This window comes from Polistes fuscatus, unplaced genomic scaffold (genome assembly GCF_010416935.1).
Source record: "Polistes fuscatus isolate 324 unplaced genomic scaffold, CU_Pfus_HIC Scaffold11, whole genome shotgun sequence".
Lineage (NCBI taxonomy): Eukaryota > Metazoa > Arthropoda > Insecta > Hymenoptera > Vespidae > Polistes > Polistes fuscatus.
In genome coordinates, this window is record NW_025113009.1 from 6238734 (window position 1) to 6261502 (window position 22769).

A 22769-nucleotide genomic window follows, 5' to 3' on the forward strand; every position below is an offset into this window, starting at 1 on the left:
TGATTGTCCTATCATTATCCTAGGTCGAAGATTGAAATAATCGAAGTCTTTGAATCTTCTTCCTTATTTTGAATGTGTTAAAGAAATTACAGACAATAATAATTATAAATAAGTATTTTGGAGAAAAAATTGTTTAAAATATCGATTTATAAAAAAACGTCTACTATAATCGTTATTGATTGAACACCTTTTTACTGGCAAGACCAATTTGCTCGATTAGAGCACAATACTTGGAATGGGTAGTGTAAGTGTTGTGGACCACCACTTCAGCGTAAAAAGAGAATGCATTAGAAAGTGGACCATTCGTTGATATTTTACCCCATCCGCTCAAACCGAGCATACTACCATTCGGCACTTCCGTATCGACCAATGAAACAGCACTTTGAAGACTGTTGAACGATATAGGAGATCTTAACTGGAATAATAAAATATCGTCAAGAATAATTATTATTAAAAATATAATATTGAATCATCGATGATTTAATATTCTCTAATAATATTGAATTCAAATTTACCGCAATAACAGCAACGTCGTTGACCCAAGAGGTTTGCTGACTGCCTATGTAATTGGGATGAACAGAAACAGAACTGATACCGTGAACTTCACCACCATAACTAAGACTATTAGTTCCAGTTACAACGGTATAAAAGCTGCTGGGAGCACTACCCCAATTGCTAACGCAATGTGCAGCAGTTAAAATGTGTCTCGAAGAGATGATACTTCCACCGCACGTATGTTGATTACCAATTCTTATGGAAACTTGATAGGGAAATTCGCCAACAGCAGCTCGAGTACCACCTACTACACGCTCGGGTGGTTCGGCAAATGCTTTTAAACAAACGAATACAATTATAATTAATAATTACGACTTAATTCGTCGTAAGAATTTCTATTCTACCAATTGTAGTTTCTTTTATATTTTCTTTTTTACCTTTAGCAAGGAGGCAGACCACGAAGAAAGCCAAATAGGACATTGTAAAACGAGCCATGATGACAGTTCCAATGACTTAAGCTGATCGATTGAAGATATTCTTACCTTATATGGTATATATATACATGCATAGATACATAACTTGTAATTTATAATTTATCAATAGCCTTGATTTGCAGCTGCTTCTTCCTAAAACAAACAGATTTATACAAAAGATGAATACGTGTGTTATCGTTGTTTGCCGATTATTTGAATAAATTCAAATTCATCTAGTAAACTAAAAAGAAAAGCGCTATCTTACGTATGAAAAGAGACAAGTATATAAAATTTCTAAATGTTATCATTTCATTTCATCAACACACACATGCTTCAATAATTATTGTTTAAATTAATAGTGAAGAATAAATAAAAGATATTTTTATATACGAAGTATCGAAAAATATTGAAAATTTGAAAATAATTGTTTCGTTCAAAGCTACACGTGCCAAAATCAATTCCAAATATTTCATCGATCGAAGATGCAAACCTACCAAAAGTATGGAAGACTAACGTGATTAATTAATGTCGTCGGAATGCTCCATGACGTCATTTGCTTCAGTGTCCTCATTGTGTTTGGTATGATGGAATATGTGGGTCAGATACAGGAATACGAACAAACTATGTTCTATTTCTCACATATAATAATGATATTCAAAAACAATTAATCCTTTAAAAATTAATTTTCCTATTTATTTGAAACGTCGACATAAGCCCGTGCATGCATTTAACATAAAAAAAAATTGAAGAATCGAAGAATTTTATTATATACAATAATAATATTGCAATAATTGTTCATGTTAAAATAGAAAAAAAGAAAAGACGAGTGTACAAAAATATCGAGGGATCTATTTGTCTGGATTTTTGGGTAATGCTTTTGTTTTTTTAAAAAGGGTGGTAATTCAGCCGTTCGTTGTCACCCCTCCAACTCGGCAAGCCTTGGCACAGGCGCCCTTCTGTCGAATGACGTAACCAGAGAAAGTATTATCAAGGGTAGTTGAGATCACCTCGTGTGCTTTGCTGTGCTGTGCTGTGCTGTGCATGCGGGTTAGTAGAACACAGGCGTCGCGACGCCACGCGTCGTCGTCAGAGAACTCTTATTTTTCTATAAAGAATCTTCAGATCAAACTGAAGAGAAGTCAAGAGAAGGGAGGAAGAAAATTCGAAGAAAAGGAAACTCATGGAAGCTGAGCATTTGGAAAGATATGGCACTAGTCAGATGTTGTCTCGAAGCTGAGGCACCTGAAATCTTTGGATCACTCGTACAAAAGTGCACCGATCCTGGCTGTGAGTATTTAATCGATCATTTACATCCATAATATCATCTTCATTCCAAGTGAATATGAAATGACTCGTGCTAAAAACAGAACACTGATCAATTTCAAAGGATCCACAAGTATTTTTTTGATTTTCAACTAATTCAAACTAATAGTTTGTTCATAAATGTGTAACGCAAATGCAATAGATGTACTTCAATTTTCGATCGGTAGTGCATGTAGATTTTTAAATGCATTATTGTGTGTATTTAAATAATTGCAAATATGGACAAGTTATAATCAGCTTGCATAAGTACTTACCTTCCATGTTGACATAAATAGAGCAAGTAACATACTTATGTAAGTAAATCTAATATTCATAATTACGTATTTATAAAAACTATGCATTCTGTTTCTCAATACAATGATATTCGTACATTTTGTTCTTTCTTTTTATTTATCTTTTTAATTAAAATTGCAATGCGAGTCGCATTCTTATACATTTTGTTACCTTCGTTTTCTTTGATAATTTGTTTAAAAATAAATAAACGACGTGTTTGTTCTTCTCTCTCTCTTTCTCTTTCGCAATGGCATATAATGACAGACATTATTCTTTCGAAGAGAAAAAATTGTAGGAAATTTTTCTGTTTTTATTTCTACGGCAGTTTCCGTTCGAACCTTGATGGAATTGTTAATTATAATACAAGCACGTTTGCATAGTGTCATGAATGTATTTTCTGTGTGTGTGTGTGTACGATCAAATATCGAAACTCTCTGGAAATGCTATATATAGGTCAATGAAATGGAACTTTATCTACGATCTTCAATGTTAACAAATATCTTCATGAATGAACGAGCAACCCTGAGCACTAAAATACTTTTCATTCTTTCGAGTATGCTTGTCTTGAAACGTGCGACGATTTCAAAAGGTGCGTTTAGTCCGATCATCGTGCCTGTAGTTATTGTTAGACACGCATCGGTATTCGATCGCTATGACAAAAGCTTTGTTAACATCGAGCATGTCTTAACAGTAAAAGAAAATAGAACGTTCATGTCATAATCTTTTATGGTTTTTTATTCGCATAAATTAAAAACAAAAATAGAAAACTATAAAAAAAATTTCGATCGTCATTTGACATACAAAATTAATAAAATATCATTAGAATATAAATTAATGAATATGGAAAAAGGATTTGAAGTAAATAAATGTGGAGGAAAGAAATGAAGAGTCGATGTTTTTTTATATGTCGTATTGGAGATTATAATCACGTTTCACAAAGATAATGCTTTTCAATATTTATCTCGAGTGGTCGTATTATCTTAAGAAAAGCGTTCGTATTATCTTTCAACAGCAGAACATTGTCTATTCACGATATTATTGATCGTTTCTGCAAGGATGACCAATCGTCTTAAGTAGCGTTCAAACTATGTGCGCGAGAGCTATTATTGATTTCCGAAGACTTACATCGACGTTGTAAAACCCCCATGGCTATTTTCAAGTCTAAAAGCATCATTCTTATCGTTGATTACCTATGTGTAACTATGTGTAAGTACGTACACGTATACAATCGTATAGAAATTTAATTTACATTTAACTGTTAAACTAAAAAAATGACACGATACTTAATAGTCTATGGGTTTAACCGTTAACAATACCATGCACTCGTCTCGTGCACCAAGACGATAATTAATTTATTCATCATAAATCTACTTGGTGATACCATTAATTCTCAATGAGTTCTCGTTAATGTTTAATTCATGACGTTTCGTCGTACGTGCTATTACTATTTGCATATAAACCTTCGCTCGATACGATTCTAATACATTCCATCTCTCACATTGTTCCCTTTTAATTCCAGAAAAATCTTATTACAAGAAATTCTAACAGACAAATAAAAAGATCGTTAGAAAATATGTCAAAGAAATACTATTTCATTCAAAACTATTTCATTCATTGGAACAAGAATGCTGCTGCCATCGATCGAGCGTTGTACGAACTACAATTATATTACCATAATTACCGACAATCGATAAAGCTGGTCACTATCTAGAACTTCTATATTTTCTTTATCCAATAATTTAAATCTGTTGGTAATGCAGTTTACAAAGGAAAATCATTGATTTTTCTTTTTCTCTTTTCTTTGTCGCTACTTTGCTCGACCGATAAAGTTAGTAGAAATCGAAGGTCGTCTGTGTTGAGTGCATACAAGATATTCCTGTCAAAATGTTTGGTAAATACTTCAATTTCACAAGTATTTTTATCCGTTTTTCTATCTTCCATTCATAAAAGTTCTCCAATTTCGATCGTACTTCATCGTGACATTATTTTATATTTCGTACAAGAAGATTTTATTTGACAAAAATGTTTTTTCACTTTTAATAGGTTGCTGCTGGTGTTGTTCTGCATTACGCCCAAGATACAAGAGACTGGTTGACAACATTTTTCCTGTTAACCCACAGGTACTTCATTTTTTATAATTTGTTTTTAACTATTGAATTATTGTTTAATTAATAAAATTAAATAATTCTTTTTATTTTATCAAATTTTAGTATATAAGATATAGTTGAGAGAGACATTATACTTTAATGTCATAAATGCATACCTGTTAACTATAGATATCTACTGGTTTCTATAACTATAGGCATCAGCCAAAAAGTAATCAATATTGGCTTGAAAGTATAGTCATCTATATATGGTTAAATCAAAATCTTTTTTTTTTATGTAGGATGGCCTGGTTAAAAATAATATGGAAAAGCTGACATTTTATTCATTGAGCAGTCCTGAAAAATTGGATAGAATAGGAGAATATTTGTTTCAAAGAGCCTCCAGAGACATATATAGGTAAGTTTTATATAATTCCTACTAGAATAAACGTATGTCATTGTGAATACAAAAAATAATGATTATTTATTGCTAGTCATTCTTGTTCTTATGTCATGTTTAATTATTATTGTGTATGTAATGGAATCTTAATTAAACTGTTTTTTAAATAACTGTAATTAATAAAAGTACTGATAATTTATTATTTGATTACACTAAATGAAATGAAAATATTTTAACAGGAGAAGAAATGGATTTGTGATTATTGCCATGGAAGCCATGGATCAACTCTTAGTTGCATGCCATGCTCAAACCCTTAATCTTTTCGTTGAAAGTTTTTTAAAAATGGTCCAAAAATTACTGGAATCAACAGATCCTCAATTACAGATTCTTGCTACCCAATCTGTAAGTAAACGTTTATTGTAGAAATAATGTAAAATAAAAATATTGATATCTAACAAGATACCTGAAAAATATATCTAACCAATAAATGTTGCATTTGTTTTATAGTATTTTTCGTGTATGCATGTGATTGGGAGTGATATCATTTTGCTTTTATTATGTTCATTAGTAATACATAATAATTATATGTTTTAATTCAGTTGAACAAAGTCCTGGCTTCTTCCAGTTTGTCAGATTTGCCAACATCGAAGAAGACACGCCGTCTTATCACACACGTTACGATTTCTTTGTATCAAAATACTCTGCAATGTGCCACTCCAACCATGACGACGCCACTATTCGCAAACAAATTAGACTCGCAGGAATCCAAGGATTGCAGGTATAATTTGGTATCGATGTGCATATACGTATACTTCTGATAAATGTAATTAATTAAAAATATTTATGTGCAGGGTGTTGTGAGAAAAACTCTTTCTGATGACTTGGTCGAAAATATTTGGGAACCTGTTCATATGGATAAAATAGTACCTTCGTTATTATACAATATGCAAAATACAAGGTCAGTAAAAATCAAATGAAACAAAGTATATTTATGAAACATAAATTTTTTATTTTACAGATATGCCAACAAAGAAGACGCAACACCTGATTGTCCAACTGAAGAAAGACCTGAACCACCACAATTTGCAGAAAGTTGTATGCGAGAACTTGTTGGTCGTGCTTCATTTGGACACATTCGATGTGTTATTAGACCTGTTCTAAGGTTCGATATAATTTTATTGTTGCTTTTATAAATAAGCCTATTAATTAATTAACATTCATATAAATTATAATAAAAATTGATTTCAGACATTTAGATAACCACCAACTATGGGTTCCTAATTATTTTGCTATTCATGTATTTAGGATTATAATGTTTTCTATACAGGTTGGTTATATATTAAATTATGTGTTTAATTTCTAATTATAAGTTTTAATTATTTGTAACACAAATCATTATTTCCAGTCACAATATTCTTATACAGTTGTCGAAGCTTTAATGACTCATCTTGATGATCACTCAAAGTCATCACCGAAAATACGAACAAGCATTGCGGACACATTGTCCAAAATTATTTCAATAGCAGCTGGAGAAAGTGTTGGTAAGATATAGATGTTAATTTATATATATGAACAAAAATATTTGAAATATTCAATTGTTATATATATTTAAATGTGTGTGTGTGTTTAAGGTCCTTCTGTTTTGGAGATAATCAACTCGTTATTATCTCATTTACGAGTTAGTGTAACGAGAAACCAATCATCCAGTAATGATGAACAACTATATCAAGAAGCTCTTATCAATGCACTTGGAGAATTTGCAAATCATCTCCCAGATTATCAAAAGATTGAAATAATGATGTTCATAATGAGTAAAGTTCCGTATAATCAAACAGATCGTATTATTCCTGTTGGTAAAGGAGATGTTTTACTCCAAAGTATTCTTTTGAAATCTCTATTGAAGGTAAACTATATTCATATTATGAATTATTTGATATATAGCAAAAAAATGTTTTAATAAAAATAATTAATAACTTGTATACATTATATATATATATATTGATAATAGGTCGGTACAAAATATAAAACGATCCATTTAAATACGACGTTCCCACCAAGTTTCTTGGAACCATTGCTTAGGATGTCCTTAGCAGCAGATGCTGAAATGAGACTCTTAGTACAAAAAATATTCCACACTTTAATCGACAGACATAATAATATAGTTAAACTTGCTAAGCCAACGTAAGTTGAGTTAGTTAAGCTTTTATATCAATCGTTATGCAGCAGGTGTTTCTATAAATATTCTCCTTTTTCTTTGGCAGCGTGAACGTAGCTGAACTCGATTTGGTAATCGAGAAATCATCTAGACCTGATATTATATTTATTCGAAAACATGGACCTGAAATTTATCTGGCACTTTATGAATCTTTAGAGTTGACGAGCAACTCTGTTGAAAATGTGGAATCTATATATACAACTTTAGCTCTACTAGTCGTAGAACTCGCTTCTGAGGATACTATTTTAGAACTATTAAGATTAGTTTTGAGTCTTCAAGATCTAGCACTGACAAGCGGCCAAATAAGCATTACATTGAAATTCAATTTACATGCTATTGTTATTAGTTTACTCGTTTTGATTTCTTATGTTTGCAATATTACTTCTCTTATGGATTATGCGCATAAAGTATGTTATATGGTATAAATAAAAAATACTCAAATTATGACAATATTACTATAATCAATAATTTGTAAAATATTTATTTAGGTTGTTGAAGCTCGCCGAAAAGAAGCCCCACATCTGTTGCCTAATTTACATTCTCAATATGACAGTAATTTATCTCCAAGATTAGCACCAACATTGCTAGTAGATCAAACTGTGGTAAGCGAATGTCTAAAAGGAGCTGGCCTCGATAGCGGAAAACTTCAACAAGGATCTGGTTATAGTAGCACTTCTCTACAACACAGGTAACATAATATTAATTATTGTTATTTCGTATTTAATTGATAGCTAACGTATATAACATGTATATGTCTTTTCAAAAGGCATTCCTGGGTTGATGGCACAGGAAGAAATTCACTAGCCGATATTAACTCTGGTACTGGAGAACTGGATAGTGGTGGATCATCTCCAGGCGTCCAAAAAGTATATTTTTCAATTATTGTAATAATTATCATTAACAATACTAATATTATTTCTCATATTGATAGAAACTACCTGGTGAAGAGTTGACATTCGAGAGCATGAAAAGAATTTTGACTGAAACTAATAACAATAATATAATAGAAGAGGAAAAACGAATGCAACTTTCACAATTCTTCCGAAGTGCACCATTCCAAGATCTTGTGTCGATAACGCAACCAAAGGTATCATGAAAAGAAATTGTTTCGAATACAATATATTAATCATCGATGCATATATAACTAAACTGTATTAACTTTCTATGATTACAGCATGACGTTTTACAAAGTAAACTATCAGAAATATTTAATACATTAACAGTTGATCCACGTAATATAATACCAGGAGGTCCACAAACGGATGCCAAACCTAATCAAACACCAGCTTACGAAATACATTTTCCAGAATTATTTGTTTATTAGAGAAAGGTAAATATATTCGTATATATATGCTTCTCTTGTTTGTTCGTCAAAGTAATGTTATTATCACTCATGGAAGTCAATTACAATTTACAATATTGCTTTATATTATTGTACTACAATGCATAAGCATACATGCATACTTGTGATACATAATATTTTTATATACAAGAATATTTTTATGGCTTAAATGTAACACCAACTTATTTATCAGTTACAACATATAAGATAATCTATATCATAACAATTAATATTATTTTATATGTTAAGTTTCCTTGTCTCACTGACGTTGTTATTTAGAATATAGCTGAAATTTAGTATTAGTATCAATTTAGTATGGGAATAGAATGTAACCAAGTTTTTCTATTGTATAGGTATTTATTTTCAGCACATATTGTAAAACAATAATAGTGTAGAATGTAAAACACTAAGTACAAGTGCCACGCTTGCACATATTAATAATCATTGTGTATTTATTGTCACTATGTATGTACATCGACGCTTAAAACAAACACGGAAAGATAAAAAGAAATATGTTTGCTAATTTATGAAATAAATTATTTTATGTTTTATTGTACAGTTGTACTCATTTCCGTGTAAATTAGAAAATGCTGAACTTAAAAGAAAACGCAATAGAAAATTAATTTTCAAGCATTAATGAAAAAAACAATAATTATAAAATAACTTTGAAAAATGTACTACGATATTTAATAATTATTATCCATATACCATCTAACATAAGAAAGTTATATTAATTATTCAGTAAGTTCAATTTTTTATTGAATTTTAAATTGTAAATATTTAGGACTATTACATCGTTAGTACAATTACACTTGGTGTGATATTGAAAATTTTTGTACAAAATATGCAAATGATTATTTACCAAATGCTAAGTAAGTGGAATGAACACAGATTGTAGATTACTTTTCAAATTGTTTTAAGATTTAATTATTCAACCGCTCATTGCAGGAACATTTTGAAGCAAACTACACAAGTTAAGTAGTATTAAGATAATAAAACCGCGTATAATTACATATAATCTTAATATATATATATATATATATAATTCATAGTGTAAGTATAATTTTAGTTTTTATTAATTCCTTTATTTTACCTTTCTTTTGTTAATATTTTTAATGTAAACTATAATCAAAAAAAGAGAAAGAAAAAGAGATAAATTACATATGTCTTTTTTTTTTGTAAAAATATGAGCGATTGAATTATTGTGTACAAAGTGCCGTCTGTACAATGACTACTTAACGTAATTAATTTCAAAGCGTTTTTTGTTTAGTTTTCAGATATTTAGGTGTTTGGTCGGTACAAATAGACTCTGTAGAGTATCCTAAGGCTCCACCTTCAGCAGCTCTACGTCGAAGATAAGAACGGAATTAGGTGGAATAGTGTGTCTTTGTCAAGGTTAATATAAATAATTATTTATGAATTAGTAATGGAATAATACTAATGAATACAAGAAATAATCATTCTAATATACTGCAAATTTATATATTATATTATTTATCTTTGTATTAAAGGATATACTCCAGGGTGTCCTCGACTACCATAAGCGAAATCTGGTGAACATGTTAGCCTTGCACGTTCTCCAACACACATTTGAGCCACACCTTGATCCCAACCTTTAATTACCTCTCCTTTACCAATTCTAAATTTAAATGGTTTTCCACGATCCCTGCTAGAGTCAAATACCTTTCCATTGCTCAAGGTACCTATAATATAATTTTAAGTATATTATAATTGAACTAATCATTTTAAAAATATAATCATATCTTTGAACGATATAAAACATTATTATTTCTTAAAATAACAAAAAAAAAATAAAATATAATACAATATATTTATAAAAAAAATTAGAATACTATCTAAAATAGTGATATTACTCAACATATTCATAAAATTTTATAAATTTATATATATATAATAATACAATTACTATGTTGATTAACTAATAAATGATATTTTACCTGTATAGTGAACAACTACGGTTTGTCCTGTTTTGGGATAAGTTTGGCCTGGAAATGTAAATAAATTGCATGTTTATGGGCAATAATTATTATTAAACAGATGACTGGCATAAATGTATTCTAACTTCGATTTCGACTAGTGGTAATAAGTGATTACTGTGCGTGTAGGAAAAAAAAGTAATTTTAATCGAAAAACATCGAGATGGAGGATCAAAGTTGAAACGCATTTTCCAGCATTACGTATTGTAATATATCGAAAAGGAATATATATCTTTTTGTAGAAAAAATTTATTCAGTTGAATGGAGTTATAAAATGGTAGGAAAAATATATGAAATAAGAAAAAATAATTACCATCACCGTGAATAAGAATCTCGACATCCACGCCCATGATTATTTTTCACTACGGGATTACTTAACTTCTTCGATAAAAAGTCTTAACTAAAATCCGTTAGAGCGGACGGGATCGTAAAGACCGGCTAGCAGAAATTGCATAAACGTGCTTCCGCTACCTTAAAAGACGATTGGAGACGATCCTGGGCCAATGCCGCTTGCTAAAAAATAAAGTCTTCTTAGATACCCCTGAATACCCCCCAGGAAAGAAATATCAATTGTTAAAGACGCCGATAGAGGCGCCACTATCGATCCTACTTCCTCTCGAATTATAGTGATCGATGTTAACATTTCCTGGCGCTAACATTTCAAATTTCTATTTTAATTTTTTACTTGTTTACTTTTTCCTATTTTTATATAGATACATTAAAATTGATTTATTTAAAAACTATCGTATTTGGGATGGCCTGTAACACGTAATACAAGCAAGCAGGATGTGATTCTACATAAAAAGCTAAGTCAAAATTGTAAAATAAAATTTGTTCATACAAGGCTTTATTTTCTTTGCAGTAACATTTAAATTTTTCATATCGTTACTTTTTCCTATTAATACGTATTCATTTAATTACGTTAAAAAAATCGGTTTATTTAAAGAATATCTTTTATATATATATATATATTATCAACAGATATTTTATTATTTTATTCTTTTACAATGTTTTCTTTTATATACATATATAAGAATTAAAACATTGATATAATGAATATTGTTTAGTTAGATCACACTATTGTATCACAAAAAATAATACTTTATAAAAATGGTACAAATTGAAACATATATTTTGTCGATATAAATGAGAATTTTTTAAATGTAGAATTTCTTTTATTCCTGTCAAAAATAAAAATTACCTTGAAAGAGTATAATTTCCGAACTAAAGTAAAATACATAATAATAAAAGAATAGAGAGCACTTAAGAGTAACGTTAGATCTTTTAAATTATTTAAATATTTAAGTACCCATCAAGCATAACCAAATACTTAGAAATACTATGCACCATAAAAATAGTTCTAAAAATAATTATACAAGTACATATATATGTATATATAAATGTACTTGTACTCTTGTATAAAAAAAATATAAATATATTAAGAAAGATATGCGCCATAAGTTAAAAATTGTTTATCTTTTATGGCTCCATATCAATCAAATAAAAAAATTAAATATATTTAACCATAACTTATATACCCATAAAATAAAGAATGATAAAAACATTTATAAATTTCATTTTGAAGAAGAGTATGTACTATAGTATACTATAAAAGCACATTGGAAAATACAAGATATATAAAATTATGTATTATTTTGATGGAATCTCCTTTAAGGCCTCTAATTTAAATATAAATTTCACATAGAATTTTCTCCAGTACTGACAAAGTTTTGTTTTCGTATAAATATTACTTTTTTTTAAAAGAATTCTTATTTTCAAAACAAGGAAATTTTTTTTTATGCTTAAAAAAATTAGTAATGATATTAAATTAGAGGAAGTACACATTGCATCCTATAGTAACATATAGAAATATCATATATGGATGATTTTCACTGGATTCATTTGGATATGTTTCTAAAATCCACGATTATTGTGTTTTCTTCTTCGGAGGTAAAACTCTTTCTAACAAGGCTCGTGTAATACTTCCTGGTATTTGTTGATGCTCACTTATTAAATTTTCTACAGCTGTAGCGACCTAAATATTATAATTAAATTATTTCTACTATATTTTTAATATACTAGAAAAATAATCTATTTTTTAGAATAATAACTTAAATTAAAGATATATCTAATTTTTCAATACTATTTTTACCTTCTTCTGTAATTGTTCTGGTGTAAGACTTCCATCGTAAGGAATTGGTTTACCTACATATGTTACCATTTTGACAGGGAAACCACCATAAATTGGAACTACAGGTAATCTTGTTGCTGCGTATAGACGCAACAATATTCTACGGCCCCAAGTTATTGTTCTAAATGCTTCTCTGATATTTCTTGTAAATATTGGAATTATATCCTACAATATTATATAAGTATTATGATTTAATCATATATGTTAATTATATAGCATCACATGACGTACCACTTTAGCATCTAATGCAACTTTAGCAAAACCTATCCTTTTCTTCCATAAAAGTTTATAATAAGAATCTCCAAATTGTGCCTCATAAACACCTCCTGGTAAAATAGCAAGTAAATGTTTTTCTTTCAAAATGGATGAGCAGGTCTGAATTGTACCAGGTATTACACGCAAGCCATCAGACATAATAGACCAACCCGGAATTTTAAAAAGAAAGCGATCTACTACTGTGTAGATTAATCTTGAATTATATAGAAATATTTTAGCTAGAAAATAATAGACATCAACGGGTATCGCTCCATGATAAAATATCAACAATGCTGGACCTTTCTTTGGTATGTTTTCTATACCAACAACTTCATACCCTGACAAAAAAACATGTATATTCCAATAATGTAGAAATTTTGGTAGATTTTTTTAGTATAGTTATTATTACGAGCAATATCATAACTAATGATTGTCTATTTATACACTTCTACAACAATTATTACATTCACATACTTTTGTTACTTCACTATTACTCATTGAATTATATTATACAAATCGTACCATGCCAAATCCATCCATGCGCATCCCAAATAGCACCAGAAACAGATTGAGCTGCGAATTTCCAATCAGTTCCATAAGCATTTTGTATTCTTCCTCTGCAAAAATAATTTTTTTATTAAATATTTAATTTTATTATTTACTATAGGTTCAACTTGAATAAATATATATTGTATATATATATATATGCAATGAATGATAAATACATTACTTCTATATACTAACCTGTGTAATCTGTATATATATAACGTTAAAATAGTTAAATATAGCAGAAGAAAAATTACAAATGGAAGTAAAAATGTTATAAGTAACGGCAGTAAAAGCCAAGACAGCCATAGTGTAAAATCCACATCAATGTGTTTAACTAAAAATTAGAAAATATATTTTATACAATTTCTTTTTCTTTTTCATCTATTTTCTTACTAATTAAACAACAACAATTAATTGTTTACTCTAATAATACGACAATATATATTCTAAAGATTAGACACATGAATAACACATACATTTATTCTAACATAAATTATTATCAAAAGAAAGAAAATATTGACTTATTTAAAACAAATTGAGAATAAATGTGCCAATATTAATCTATAAATGTGTCATTGCATGCTATTCAAGTATATATATAAAACAGAATATAAAAAGAATATAAATTATATATTACCTATAATATCTTCTATTGTTTTCGTTATGTTAAAAGACATAGAAAACATCTTCTTTTAATCTTGTATATATTTAGATATACAATTTAAATATAAACAATAAAAATTATGACGTCTCTAAATAAAGCTGTCACTACTTAATGATATATTGGTATATGTATAATCTTCTTTTCAAAACTTTACAATAATAAAATATATACTTCAATATATATTTTCTAAATCAATAATAAAATATTTACATTCCGGATAAAGTTTCACGTGATATTATGTATTGACAATTGTCATCGGACAAATCATATATAAAACATAAGTATATTACTTTTTTCTTTCAACTTCCTTCATTAATTTAAATGTATAGCACTGTTGTTTCTTCTTGTTTAGTTTTTTCTTGAAATAAATATATTTCTAAAATTGATACGCACGTTTATACACATACGGAGGTAAACATATACATGTATAATCTACTATTGCAATTCATTATATTTAATCTACTATCTATACTATCAATACATCGATGAAAATCAGTCCCCTGTGATGATTACGCACATTTTAACGGATGTCGATCTTTAAGGAGGGAGAATTTGTTTTTATAATTGAGTAATTTTTAAACGTCGATGAAAATTTAATACATTGATGGAAATAAACATTTTTGATGACAGAATAGGTAGACAACTTTCTACTATTCACTTAAATGACAGACGCTCTTTTAGAGAGCGCCACATGATTTTAAGTTAAATTCGTAATTGTTTATTAATCGATGCCGGCAGATGTCGTTGATCGTTTGAGACCAATCAAAAGAAGTTTTGATAATCTTTTCTAAGGCGCCATTATTTAAAAATTATAGGAATGATTAAAGTACAAACAATAATTGGATTTCGTCATAGAAAACATATATAATAAGCGTTATTAATTATAATATTTAGTATAAATGTACATGTTTATATGTGCTTATAAAACAAAATATTTTATTAATGGAATGTTAGATATGTGATTAAATAATTATATAAAATCCAAAATATTATTATTCTAATAATTAATTAGATTTTTATGAGATATATTATCATTGATTAAATCTCTTATAATTGCACCTATTATCTTATCATCATTTGTTGTCATATAATAACCCAATAGATTAATACATAAAGTTATTACTCTCCTGATCAATAATTAGACTTTTGATATATTCTCATTAATTAAATTACCTACTATTTCACCCATTTCTTTGTCATGACTCAATACAAAAGAGTGAGCAAAGCCATGCTTACAGAGATTAGCTTCTATATTAGGATATTTAGCTTTCATGTTTCTATAATAACTGATCGGAGTCCATTGATCTTTTTCGCTATAGTAAAACCAAAGTTTACCAATGTGTTGAGAAATGATATCGTGATCAAGTTCTTTTACTTGTTTCATTTCTTCATCTGCTAGTCTAAATACTCTTTTAAGTACGCTAGGATGTAACAATAAAATCACTGCGTTAATAGATTTGGCAGGAATACCATAAAATATACCAAACAAACGTATTAGAAATGCTTTCAAATAGTAAGGAAAAAATGTAAAAATCCAAGTTAGAAAAAGCAATAAGTTGACTATACGTAAAATCTGTAATTAAATTTGTTATTAATGTGTATACATTTTGAAAGATGCATCTTTTTAAATTAGTAGTGGGGAGAGAGAAACTTACAAAGTTTTTTAGAAAGCGTCCATTCGGAGTGTCTGCCATATTTTCTACCGTAGGAAAGAGTAGGTAACACTTTTCTACCCTCTTAGATATATCTTCATCTTTTAGTACATTTAATATAAACCAACATCCAATCGAATGACCTACTAAATATATTTTAGCATCGTTTGGGACATAATTCCTTATGAACTGTATCTATATAATATAAAACAGCATATATTTTAATATGTTATTAATAGTAAAATAAAAGTAAAGGAAAAAGAAAGAAGGGATGATTAACCTTATGCTCTATTTGTGCAGTCAAACCATAATATTTATGCCACTCATTGTTGCTAGGCATATTTATTTCCAAATCTTTAGGCGGTTGGATATGACCAGCATGTCCAACAATCCAAACTGGAGTTTCCGATGGTAATTTTAAGTTGAGAGATTTAATAAAACCTTCATAAAACTGTGGAACTCCTGGATTTCCTGGAAAAACTATTACTACATCTTTTTTACCACCTTGTGGGAAACTTTCCTCAACCCATCGACCCTCCGCTATCACTTGAGTTTGGACATTATTTATCGGAAGCAAAGCTTTCTGCATGTTAAATTCTTAGAAATTTATTCTATAAAATAATAATAAAAAATTAGATTATGAATAATATTATTATGTATTTATAGGGATATTTTTTAAAAAACATATGCTTATTTTAAAAAAAGTATGAATAATATCATTAACCTCTTATATACAGGAAAATGAAAATAAAATATTTACTTATAACAGATAACCAAATGCAGAGTAACAATAATTAATAGAGTTTATAAATCTTATTAAGCTATATATAGATTAAAGTTATTAGTAATTAAATGCACAGATATATTTACCTGATGAACTTAATATAAAGCTTAGAGTTCTGTCAAAGTTACATAAATATGTAAATTATGGTCGATAGATAATTTAGAATATATTGGCATAACCAATATAGTATAATCAATAAGACATGTCGTTACGAAACAATATTGAAATATAAAATACAGATAAAAAAAAAATATATATATATATGTATATAATTAAAAACATGAAGTATATTAAGTAACAGTTTTAAAATTAGTAATAAACCCATCATACCATGTGTGCCGAAATAGCTCAGTTGGGAGAGCGTTAGACTGAAGATCTAAATGTCCCCGGTTCAATCCCGGGTTTCGGCAGAGGTAAATTTTTTTTTTACACGATTTAGTCGTCGATTAAAAAGTAATGATTTTTTTAAATTTTATTTACCTCTAATGTAATTTCTTTTTATTATTAGATTAATAAAAAATTTAGTTTATTTTTTATTAAGAGAATTTCAAGTCGTACATAAAAACTATTTAGCGCGAATTTTACATACAATGGAGTAGCATATCTAGTAACTTACATTCCTAGTGCAAGAACGGATGATTGCAGAATTTTTTCACTTGTTTCTTCATTAAATAAACATAGAAATAATATTGTTTTGTAACAATTTATTAAATTACGTCAGAACAATAATTCAAAGCGACGAAATAATTTGATCGCTTGATAATATAAGCATCATTATGTTAAAATAGTGCGAACATATAAAACTGCAATAAAACATGCGATATTTTAGTATCGATCTTGATAAAATGTACGATATATAAGAAATACATAAAAGTCGATAAGTTATCGTACTTATAATGATCTTACGCTCTGATTTTTGACTGTATGCAAATAAGTACGGGATTCTATGTAACAATCGTTGCACCCAAAGGAAGAAATGCAATTGATGAATTCGACGCATAAACGAGTGAAAGTATATTTAATAGATAAATAATAACGTCGTATCTCGAAACGATATACATGGATTTAAATTGATATGGAGAAAAGGTTAGAAAAATCAGAACGATAGTAGGTAAAATAAGTACGAAGAGGTCTTTTTCTTAAAATAGAATATATTTAAATAAGATTTGAAGCTAAGTTTTCAAGCAGTTGCTACTATCAGGAATGCAAAAGCATATATCGCGGGCAGCAAGCGCCATTTTGGTAACTAGTCCTACGGCTCTATCTCAGTACAGTATATCGCTAGTTGTACGCTGTGAAACTACGTACAACACCGCGTGTGGTATCAGCAATGGAACGGTAGCAGCTGAGAAAGCGGCTGGTGGATGGTTTGTTGAAGAGGGGCAGAGGAGGAGGAGGTTGCGGAGGAAGAGGAGGAGAAAGGGGAGGGAAGCAAGCAAGCAAGCAAGCAAGCAAGTTAGCTAGCAAGCGAGCGAGCGAGTGAGCAAGCAAGCAAGCTAGTAAGCAAGCAGCGGCGTTTCACCGACGTACCGCGCGTGAAAGATGGCGGAGGGTAATTCGAAAGCGCGCGTATATAGTTCCTTGTTCAGCGCGCATGCGCAATGCCGGTAACTCGCGTGGCCGCGATGGTGTCGGTAGGCGTGGCCAATTCCCGACGAACTTGCACCGGTTGGCACTGTGTTGCTCGCTGCAAAAAACCACACGGAATACGACGTCACTGGTTTCGCCGTTCTATCTCTTTCTCTTTCTCTTTCTTTCTAGTTCTTTTAAGGGGATGGGGAAGGAGTGGAGAGACAGTGAATTTTTCAGAAAAAAAGAGAAAGAAAGAGAGAGAGAGAGAACAGCGAACGTGTACCAAACTTTTCTCTATTCTGTCATTCATGAATGATTTCATTTTTTCGTTAGTTAGATGGGATCAATAGATAAATTACGGATTTTAAAATATCAGCAGATTTTCTTTTTTAACTATCTAGGAATCTTGAAGTTCCATAAATGATTTATCGTAACTCTATTGTATACGGTCTTAGAATAAGTTTCATCTATTGTGTTAATGTTACTGCAAGAAATTTAGTTGATATTCTTATACAGAATATCATATTACGGTTGAAAAGCAGTTTTAAAAGTTTAGAAAATCTAAACATTAGGATACATTTTGACAAGTCAACAACAATGATGGTATTTTACATTAGTTAAATGGAAAAACCTAAGAAACGCATTTGCTTTGAAGCAAGTAAGTAAAAAAGTATATTTCTTCGAACGGTTTAAACAGATCGAAAATATCTGTAGGAAAAAAGATTACTTAGAAGTTTCTTTTGCCCTAAAATACGTAGTTTCAAGGTCCGAGTGAAAACAAAGGGTCATTATTTTCAAAAAATGTACCGAAATCGTGTAACTAATACTATCGTTCTTTTCCTACAAGTCGTTTCGGTTTACAATACTATCACTCATCAACATCAAAATAAAATTCCAATAATCTTTTGTAATTACAGTCAGGTTCTAGTATCTAAAGATCCTGCAAATACCACAAGGTAATATTCGAGCATGCGATTCTAAGTTACTATACTTTTAAAGATAAAATAAATAATAGGGGAAACAAAATCAATCTTTGGAGTGAAAATGTTAATCTCGGTTGTTGGATCGAGTAGTTATCGAATAAAGAAGATTCAAACGACGGAGTTAAAAGCGCGGGAAAAGACAAGGTTGCCCGTTGGTTACTAAAAAAAGAGAGAGAAGAAAGAAAAAGGAGGAAAGAGAGGGAGGAAGACTATTCGGTTTGGCGCGGTGCGGCGGAGAGAAATGATCGCAGGAAAAAGGAGCCGCGACTTGATTGGGCGTGACCGAGAGGTCAGCCACGTCGACGGTGGGGGTGACCAGGATGGAGGCAGGTCATTCGAGGCTTTGAGATGGGCAGAGTCGAATAATGGGTGTGGCAATTGGACGTTCTCGGTAGACAGGGGGCGGGGCTTGAGGAGGCTGGCCGGGCGGTTTGCTTTGGTAGGGGTAGATGCCGTCGAACTCTGCAAGCCGCAGTCACAATTTAGTCGTTCTACGGTGAACACGTTGCGTTGCGTTATATCGCGTTACCGGCGGTTATCTTCTACCGGAAGTGAAGAAGCCTTGGTTTTTACGACGGCATTTCGTATACCGGTACCGCGTCAACCTACAAATTTGTTTATTTGAAAATAAATCCAAAATAAACAAGAGAACAACGAGACGTGGAGTGATTTTTTCTTGTGATTGACGGAAAAAGAATCTAGTGTGTTATCCGCTCTGTCCCCCCCTGCATATCGCTCCCTCCCGCGCGCGCGCAACTGTGTGTTCGAGCGTAAGTGTGAGGTGTGTGTGCATGTGTATCTACGTTCTCGCCGACGGAACGCGAGTTAAGGAACAAAGGGAAGAAATAATAGAATCGAATCTAGAGAATATAGCGACGTTGAACGTTTATCTTCGTTTCGATCTTTCCTACATCGTAGATTTCTTTCAAATATAAGGAATGAAAAGAAAAATTTGAATACGCAATTCGCGTAGGGTTCATCAACGCTTCTTACGGACCTGAACGAACGAACGAACGAAGGAACGAAAGGAATCGTCGTCCGGCTTCGCGGCTTTAAGCCGGCCGGCGCCCGCTTTAAAGGGAATAGAACGAAAGCGTCGGCGCGTCGAGAACTCTCTCGAGTTTCCGACCAAATCACATTTGTTAATACGAATTTCCCATAGTTATTAAACGAGACCACATCTCAACATCTCGATTCTTTATCTGTTATTTCATTCAATTGTTTTTATCCGCTCCTTTTTTTTCTCAATTCATTTTCTTTTTTGTCTTCGTTCACCCTCGAAGGTTCCTTCGAAGATTTGCGTCCGATCACTTCCGGGATCGGGTTTTCCCTTTAACGGATTAAACCAGAAATGAAAGTTTGCTCGACGAACGTTATCACGTACGCCAAAGAATATTTCGGTATTCCCTAAATTTTCATTCATTTGGATTATCATTTCTTCTGGACGAAGATGTAGTTCTCGCGATGGCCCTAAAGTATTGACCTTCCTCGAGGGAGGCAAGGTGCCTCGAGGGAAGAAATAAGAAGATCAAACGTATTCGCGAAAATTTCATTCGTATCTATCATATACACAGATATATATATATTTCGTTGATATCAAATCATTTGTGAATGGTGATCGACGTTTTACGAATGTAATATCGTGTAATTGGTGAAGAATCTTACCAGGGGAGATTAAATTTTCTTTCTTATTTTTTACTATTTTATTTTTCTCCGCAATTGTTTGATCAAGAAATCAAATCTCTCCGTGGGTACATGCAAAGACAAGAAGAGTTCTAACGTTCTTACTGTGAAAAAGAATGAGTGAATTCTTTTGGTGAAAAGAGGATTTATTGCCAATTTCGTCAAGAAAAATATTAACAACCAAATAGTGGATTCGGTCTTCAGGATGATCGGATTCTATTTTCGGGAGACGTACGCCTAGTCATCACAGTGGAGTTCTGCTTAATTGCAGGTAATAATATTTTCATGATTTAATTATTTTATTTATTAGACAAATACTTATGCACGGTGTCCTGTTTTTAATTCAAATTTCATTGAAATCGTTAATAAATTTATTCATTTTTATCAAATCTCATAGATATCACAACTTTGATAAAAAAAAAAAATTGTTTTGATCGGATAATAATTTTATTGCTTTGATTTGTTTAAAACAGACACACCCTGTATATACATATGCATCCTTGTATTATTTAATACTGTTTAAGTGTTATTTCCCTTTGTCGGATATTCGAAATTAGATTTCATCGGGTTCGTTTTCTTTTAGCATTACTACAATCCTGACATATTTTGTCTCCTTTATTTTTCTCTTTCTTTTTCTCTTTCTTTTTGTAATAATTATCACGAATTCATGATTTTTCTCTCTTGTCCGACGGGTAATAATTATTTAAGATGAAATATTTTCGTGTTAACTTTCAACGCGAGGAGAACGGAAGAGAGTTCGAATCTCTCCGACGGTACTCTTCGTGTGTTGGTTTCATTTGCTTCATTCTTTTATTTACTTTCTATCGATACGAGATTAAAAACCTTGCGTATGCGTTCTTAGAAAAGCACGTGCGATACACGCAAGTATTATCTTTGAAAATGAGCAAAGATTAAATTGCACGTATATCAAAGTTTGTATTTGTGTATTTAAATCGATCATTCTGCGATACGTGATTTTTGTATCGTAAATAATTTTTTGAAGATGTATTTTCGTTATCTTTGATCGAAAATACTTTAATTTTCAATTTATCTTCGATTTGTGATATCATTTTTCATTATTCAATTTATTATTCAATTCGATCGTTTTATAACACATGTTGTGTTTTTTTCTTGTTTTTATATCGCATGAAATTTATTAAAGATTTCTTTTTGTTATCTTCGATTCGAGATATTTACTTTTATTTGAAAATCTATTATTTAGATATATTGATCGTGTTCTACGACACGTGTTTATTTTTTGTTTACGTCGTATATACCTTTCCCAGGATTTCTTTTTGTTATCTTCGATTCGAGGTAATTTTATCTTAGATCGGATCGAACGAATTCGTAAAGTATTTGTCGTACAATTATTTTCTACAAATTTGTTTATTATTTTCTTGTATCTTTTGATTGATTTCACGTAAATTTACTAATAACTTCAATGCATTCGCGTTCATTTTGTAATCTTTAAGTTTAAAAATTTTAATAAAACATTTTCATGATCATTGTAACGTATATTACATTTGTTTTTTGATCTATAAATTTTGAAATTTAAATATTACAGTGGACCGTAGATCTTTCCTTGTCTAACTTACGTGAAGACATAATTGTTTTAGGCCAATTTTTCCTTAGGTGAAATCAATTTCACGCTAATTCAACGAATTTTCATTTTTAACCATACTTTATTCTTTTCCTGAATGACGTTAACATCAACAACTAATTGTTTCATAAAAATTCATATTTTTATTGTTCCTTTAATTAACTTTGTCCAGTTGCAAAGTTCCGTGGATGATTTTGAGCATTTATTTCGGTATATGAAAATAAAAATTCGGTA

At 30.5% G+C, this 22769-nt stretch overlaps 6 protein-coding genes, 1 long non-coding RNA gene and 1 other non-coding gene across 8 annotated transcripts in view; 4 read left to right on the top strand and 4 right to left on the bottom strand.

Moving 5' to 3' along the window:
* Positions 1-172: 172 nt before the first annotated feature.
* On the bottom strand, positions 173-2011 carry LOC122526410 (serine protease SP24D-like). Its single transcript, XM_043649802.1, is given in 3 exon segments — positions 173-415; positions 516-869; positions 1898-2011. Coding segments are annotated over 3 exon segments (711 nt in total).
* LOC122526253 (protein EFR3 homolog cmp44E) lies at positions 1952-9156 on the top strand. The gene is made up of 16 exons (XM_043649546.1): positions 1952-2255; positions 4608-4684; positions 4951-5066; positions 5288-5450; positions 5674-5826; positions 5900-6006; positions 6067-6210; positions 6297-6375; positions 6454-6589; positions 6680-6951; positions 7057-7229; positions 7310-7670; positions 7752-7951; positions 8030-8129; positions 8195-8350; positions 8438-9156. The coding sequence occupies exons 1-16, from the start codon at positions 2174-2176 to the stop codon at positions 8585-8587; spliced, it is 2469 nt and encodes an 822-aa protein (XP_043505481.1). The 5' UTR covers positions 1952-2173; the 3' UTR covers positions 8588-9156.
* A 571-nt stretch (positions 9157-9727) lies between these two features.
* LOC122526256 (peptidyl-prolyl cis-trans isomerase FKBP1A) lies at positions 9728-11179 on the bottom strand. The gene is made up of 4 exons (XM_043649549.1): positions 10916-11179; positions 10564-10611; positions 10122-10308; positions 9728-9984 (listed from the first exon to the last, which is right to left on the bottom strand). The coding sequence occupies exons 1-4, from the start codon at positions 10950-10952 to the stop codon at positions 9927-9929; spliced, it is 330 nt and encodes a 109-aa protein (XP_043505484.1). The 5' UTR covers positions 10953-11179; the 3' UTR covers positions 9728-9926.
* Positions 11180-12162: 983 nt separating this feature from the next.
* Positions 12163-14323, bottom strand: LOC122526254 (transmembrane protein 68). The gene is made up of 6 exons (XM_043649547.1): positions 14235-14323; positions 13793-13931; positions 13571-13665; positions 13025-13386; positions 12755-12958; positions 12163-12637 (listed from the first exon to the last, which is right to left on the bottom strand). Exons 1-6 carry the CDS (start codon positions 14281-14283, stop codon positions 12530-12532), a joined length of 957 nt encoding a protein of 318 aa, XP_043505482.1. The 5' UTR covers positions 14284-14323; the 3' UTR covers positions 12163-12529.
* A 371-nt stretch (positions 14324-14694) lies between these two features.
* On the bottom strand, positions 14695-17058 carry LOC122526255 (lipid droplet-associated hydrolase). The gene is made up of 4 exons (XM_043649548.1): positions 16784-17058; positions 16194-16524; positions 15917-16108; positions 14695-15834 (listed from the first exon to the last, which is right to left on the bottom strand). The coding sequence occupies exons 2-4, from the start codon at positions 16500-16502 to the stop codon at positions 15400-15402; spliced, it is 936 nt and encodes a 311-aa protein (XP_043505483.1). The 5' UTR covers positions 16503-16524; positions 16784-17058; the 3' UTR covers positions 14695-15399.
* Positions 17035-17107, top strand: Trnaf-gaa. The gene has a single exon. It is a non-coding gene; the product is annotated as a tRNA-Phe (tRNA).
* Positions 17108-18199: 1092 nt separating this feature from the next.
* Positions 18200-18505, top strand: LOC122526494. Its single transcript, XR_006306081.1, has 2 exons — positions 18200-18249; positions 18459-18505. It is a non-coding gene; the product is annotated as an uncharacterized LOC122526494 (long non-coding RNA).
* Positions 18506-19726: 1221 nt separating this feature from the next.
* LOC122526434 overlaps positions 19727-22769 on the top strand; it is a 101093-nt gene continuing 98050 nt past the window's right edge. Inside the window, exon 1 of the mRNA XM_043649834.1 lies at positions 19727-21206. The gene's annotated coding sequence lies outside the window, so the exon portion shown is untranslated. The remainder of the gene's footprint in view (positions 21207-22769) is intronic.

Bases quoted from the DNA above. Each gene is read 5' to 3' on its own strand.
- LOC122526253 (XM_043649546.1), top strand. From the start codon at position 2,174: ATGGCACTAGTCAGATGTTGTCTCGAAGCTGAGGCACCTGAAATCTTT. The intron at 4,685-4,950 runs GTACTTCATTTT...TTTTTTATGTAG, and splicing joins TTTTTCCTGTTAACCCACAG to GATGGCCTGGTTAAAAATAA. The intron at 5,067-5,287 runs GTAAGTTTTATA...ATATTTTAACAG, and splicing joins GCCTCCAGAGACATATATAG to GAGAAGAAATGGATTTGTGA.
- LOC122526256 (XM_043649549.1), bottom strand. From the start codon at position 10,952: ATGGGCGTGGATGTCGAGATTCTTATTCACGGTGATG. The intron at 10,612-10,915 runs GTAATTATTTTT...TTACATTTCCAG, and splicing joins GATTCTTATTCACGGTGATG to GCCAAACTTATCCCAAAACA. The intron at 9,985-10,121 runs ATATCCTTTAAT...ACAAAGACACAC, and splicing joins AGTCGAGGACACCCTGGAGT to TATTCCACCTAATTCCGTTC.
- LOC122526254 (XM_043649547.1), bottom strand. From the start codon at position 14,283: ATGTTTTCTATGTCTTTTAACATAACGAAAACAATAGAAGATATTATA. The intron at 13,666-13,792 runs GTTAGTATATAG...TTATTTTTGCAG, and splicing joins TATATATACAGATTACACAG to AGGAAGAATACAAAATGCTT. The intron at 12,638-12,754 runs GTAAAAATAGTA...TATAATATTTAG, and splicing joins CAGAACAATTACAGAAGAAG to GTCGCTACAGCTGTAGAAAA.
- LOC122526255 (XM_043649548.1), bottom strand. From the start codon at position 16,502: ATGCAGAAAGCTTTGCTTCCGATAAATAATGTCCAAACTCAAGTGATA. The intron at 16,109-16,193 runs GTTAATCATCCC...TATATTATATAG, and splicing joins CTGCACAAATAGAGCATAAG to ATACAGTTCATAAGGAATTA. The intron at 15,835-15,916 runs GTAAGTTTCTCT...ATTTAATTACAG, and splicing joins GACGCTTTCTAAAAAACTTT to ATTTTACGTATAGTCAACTT.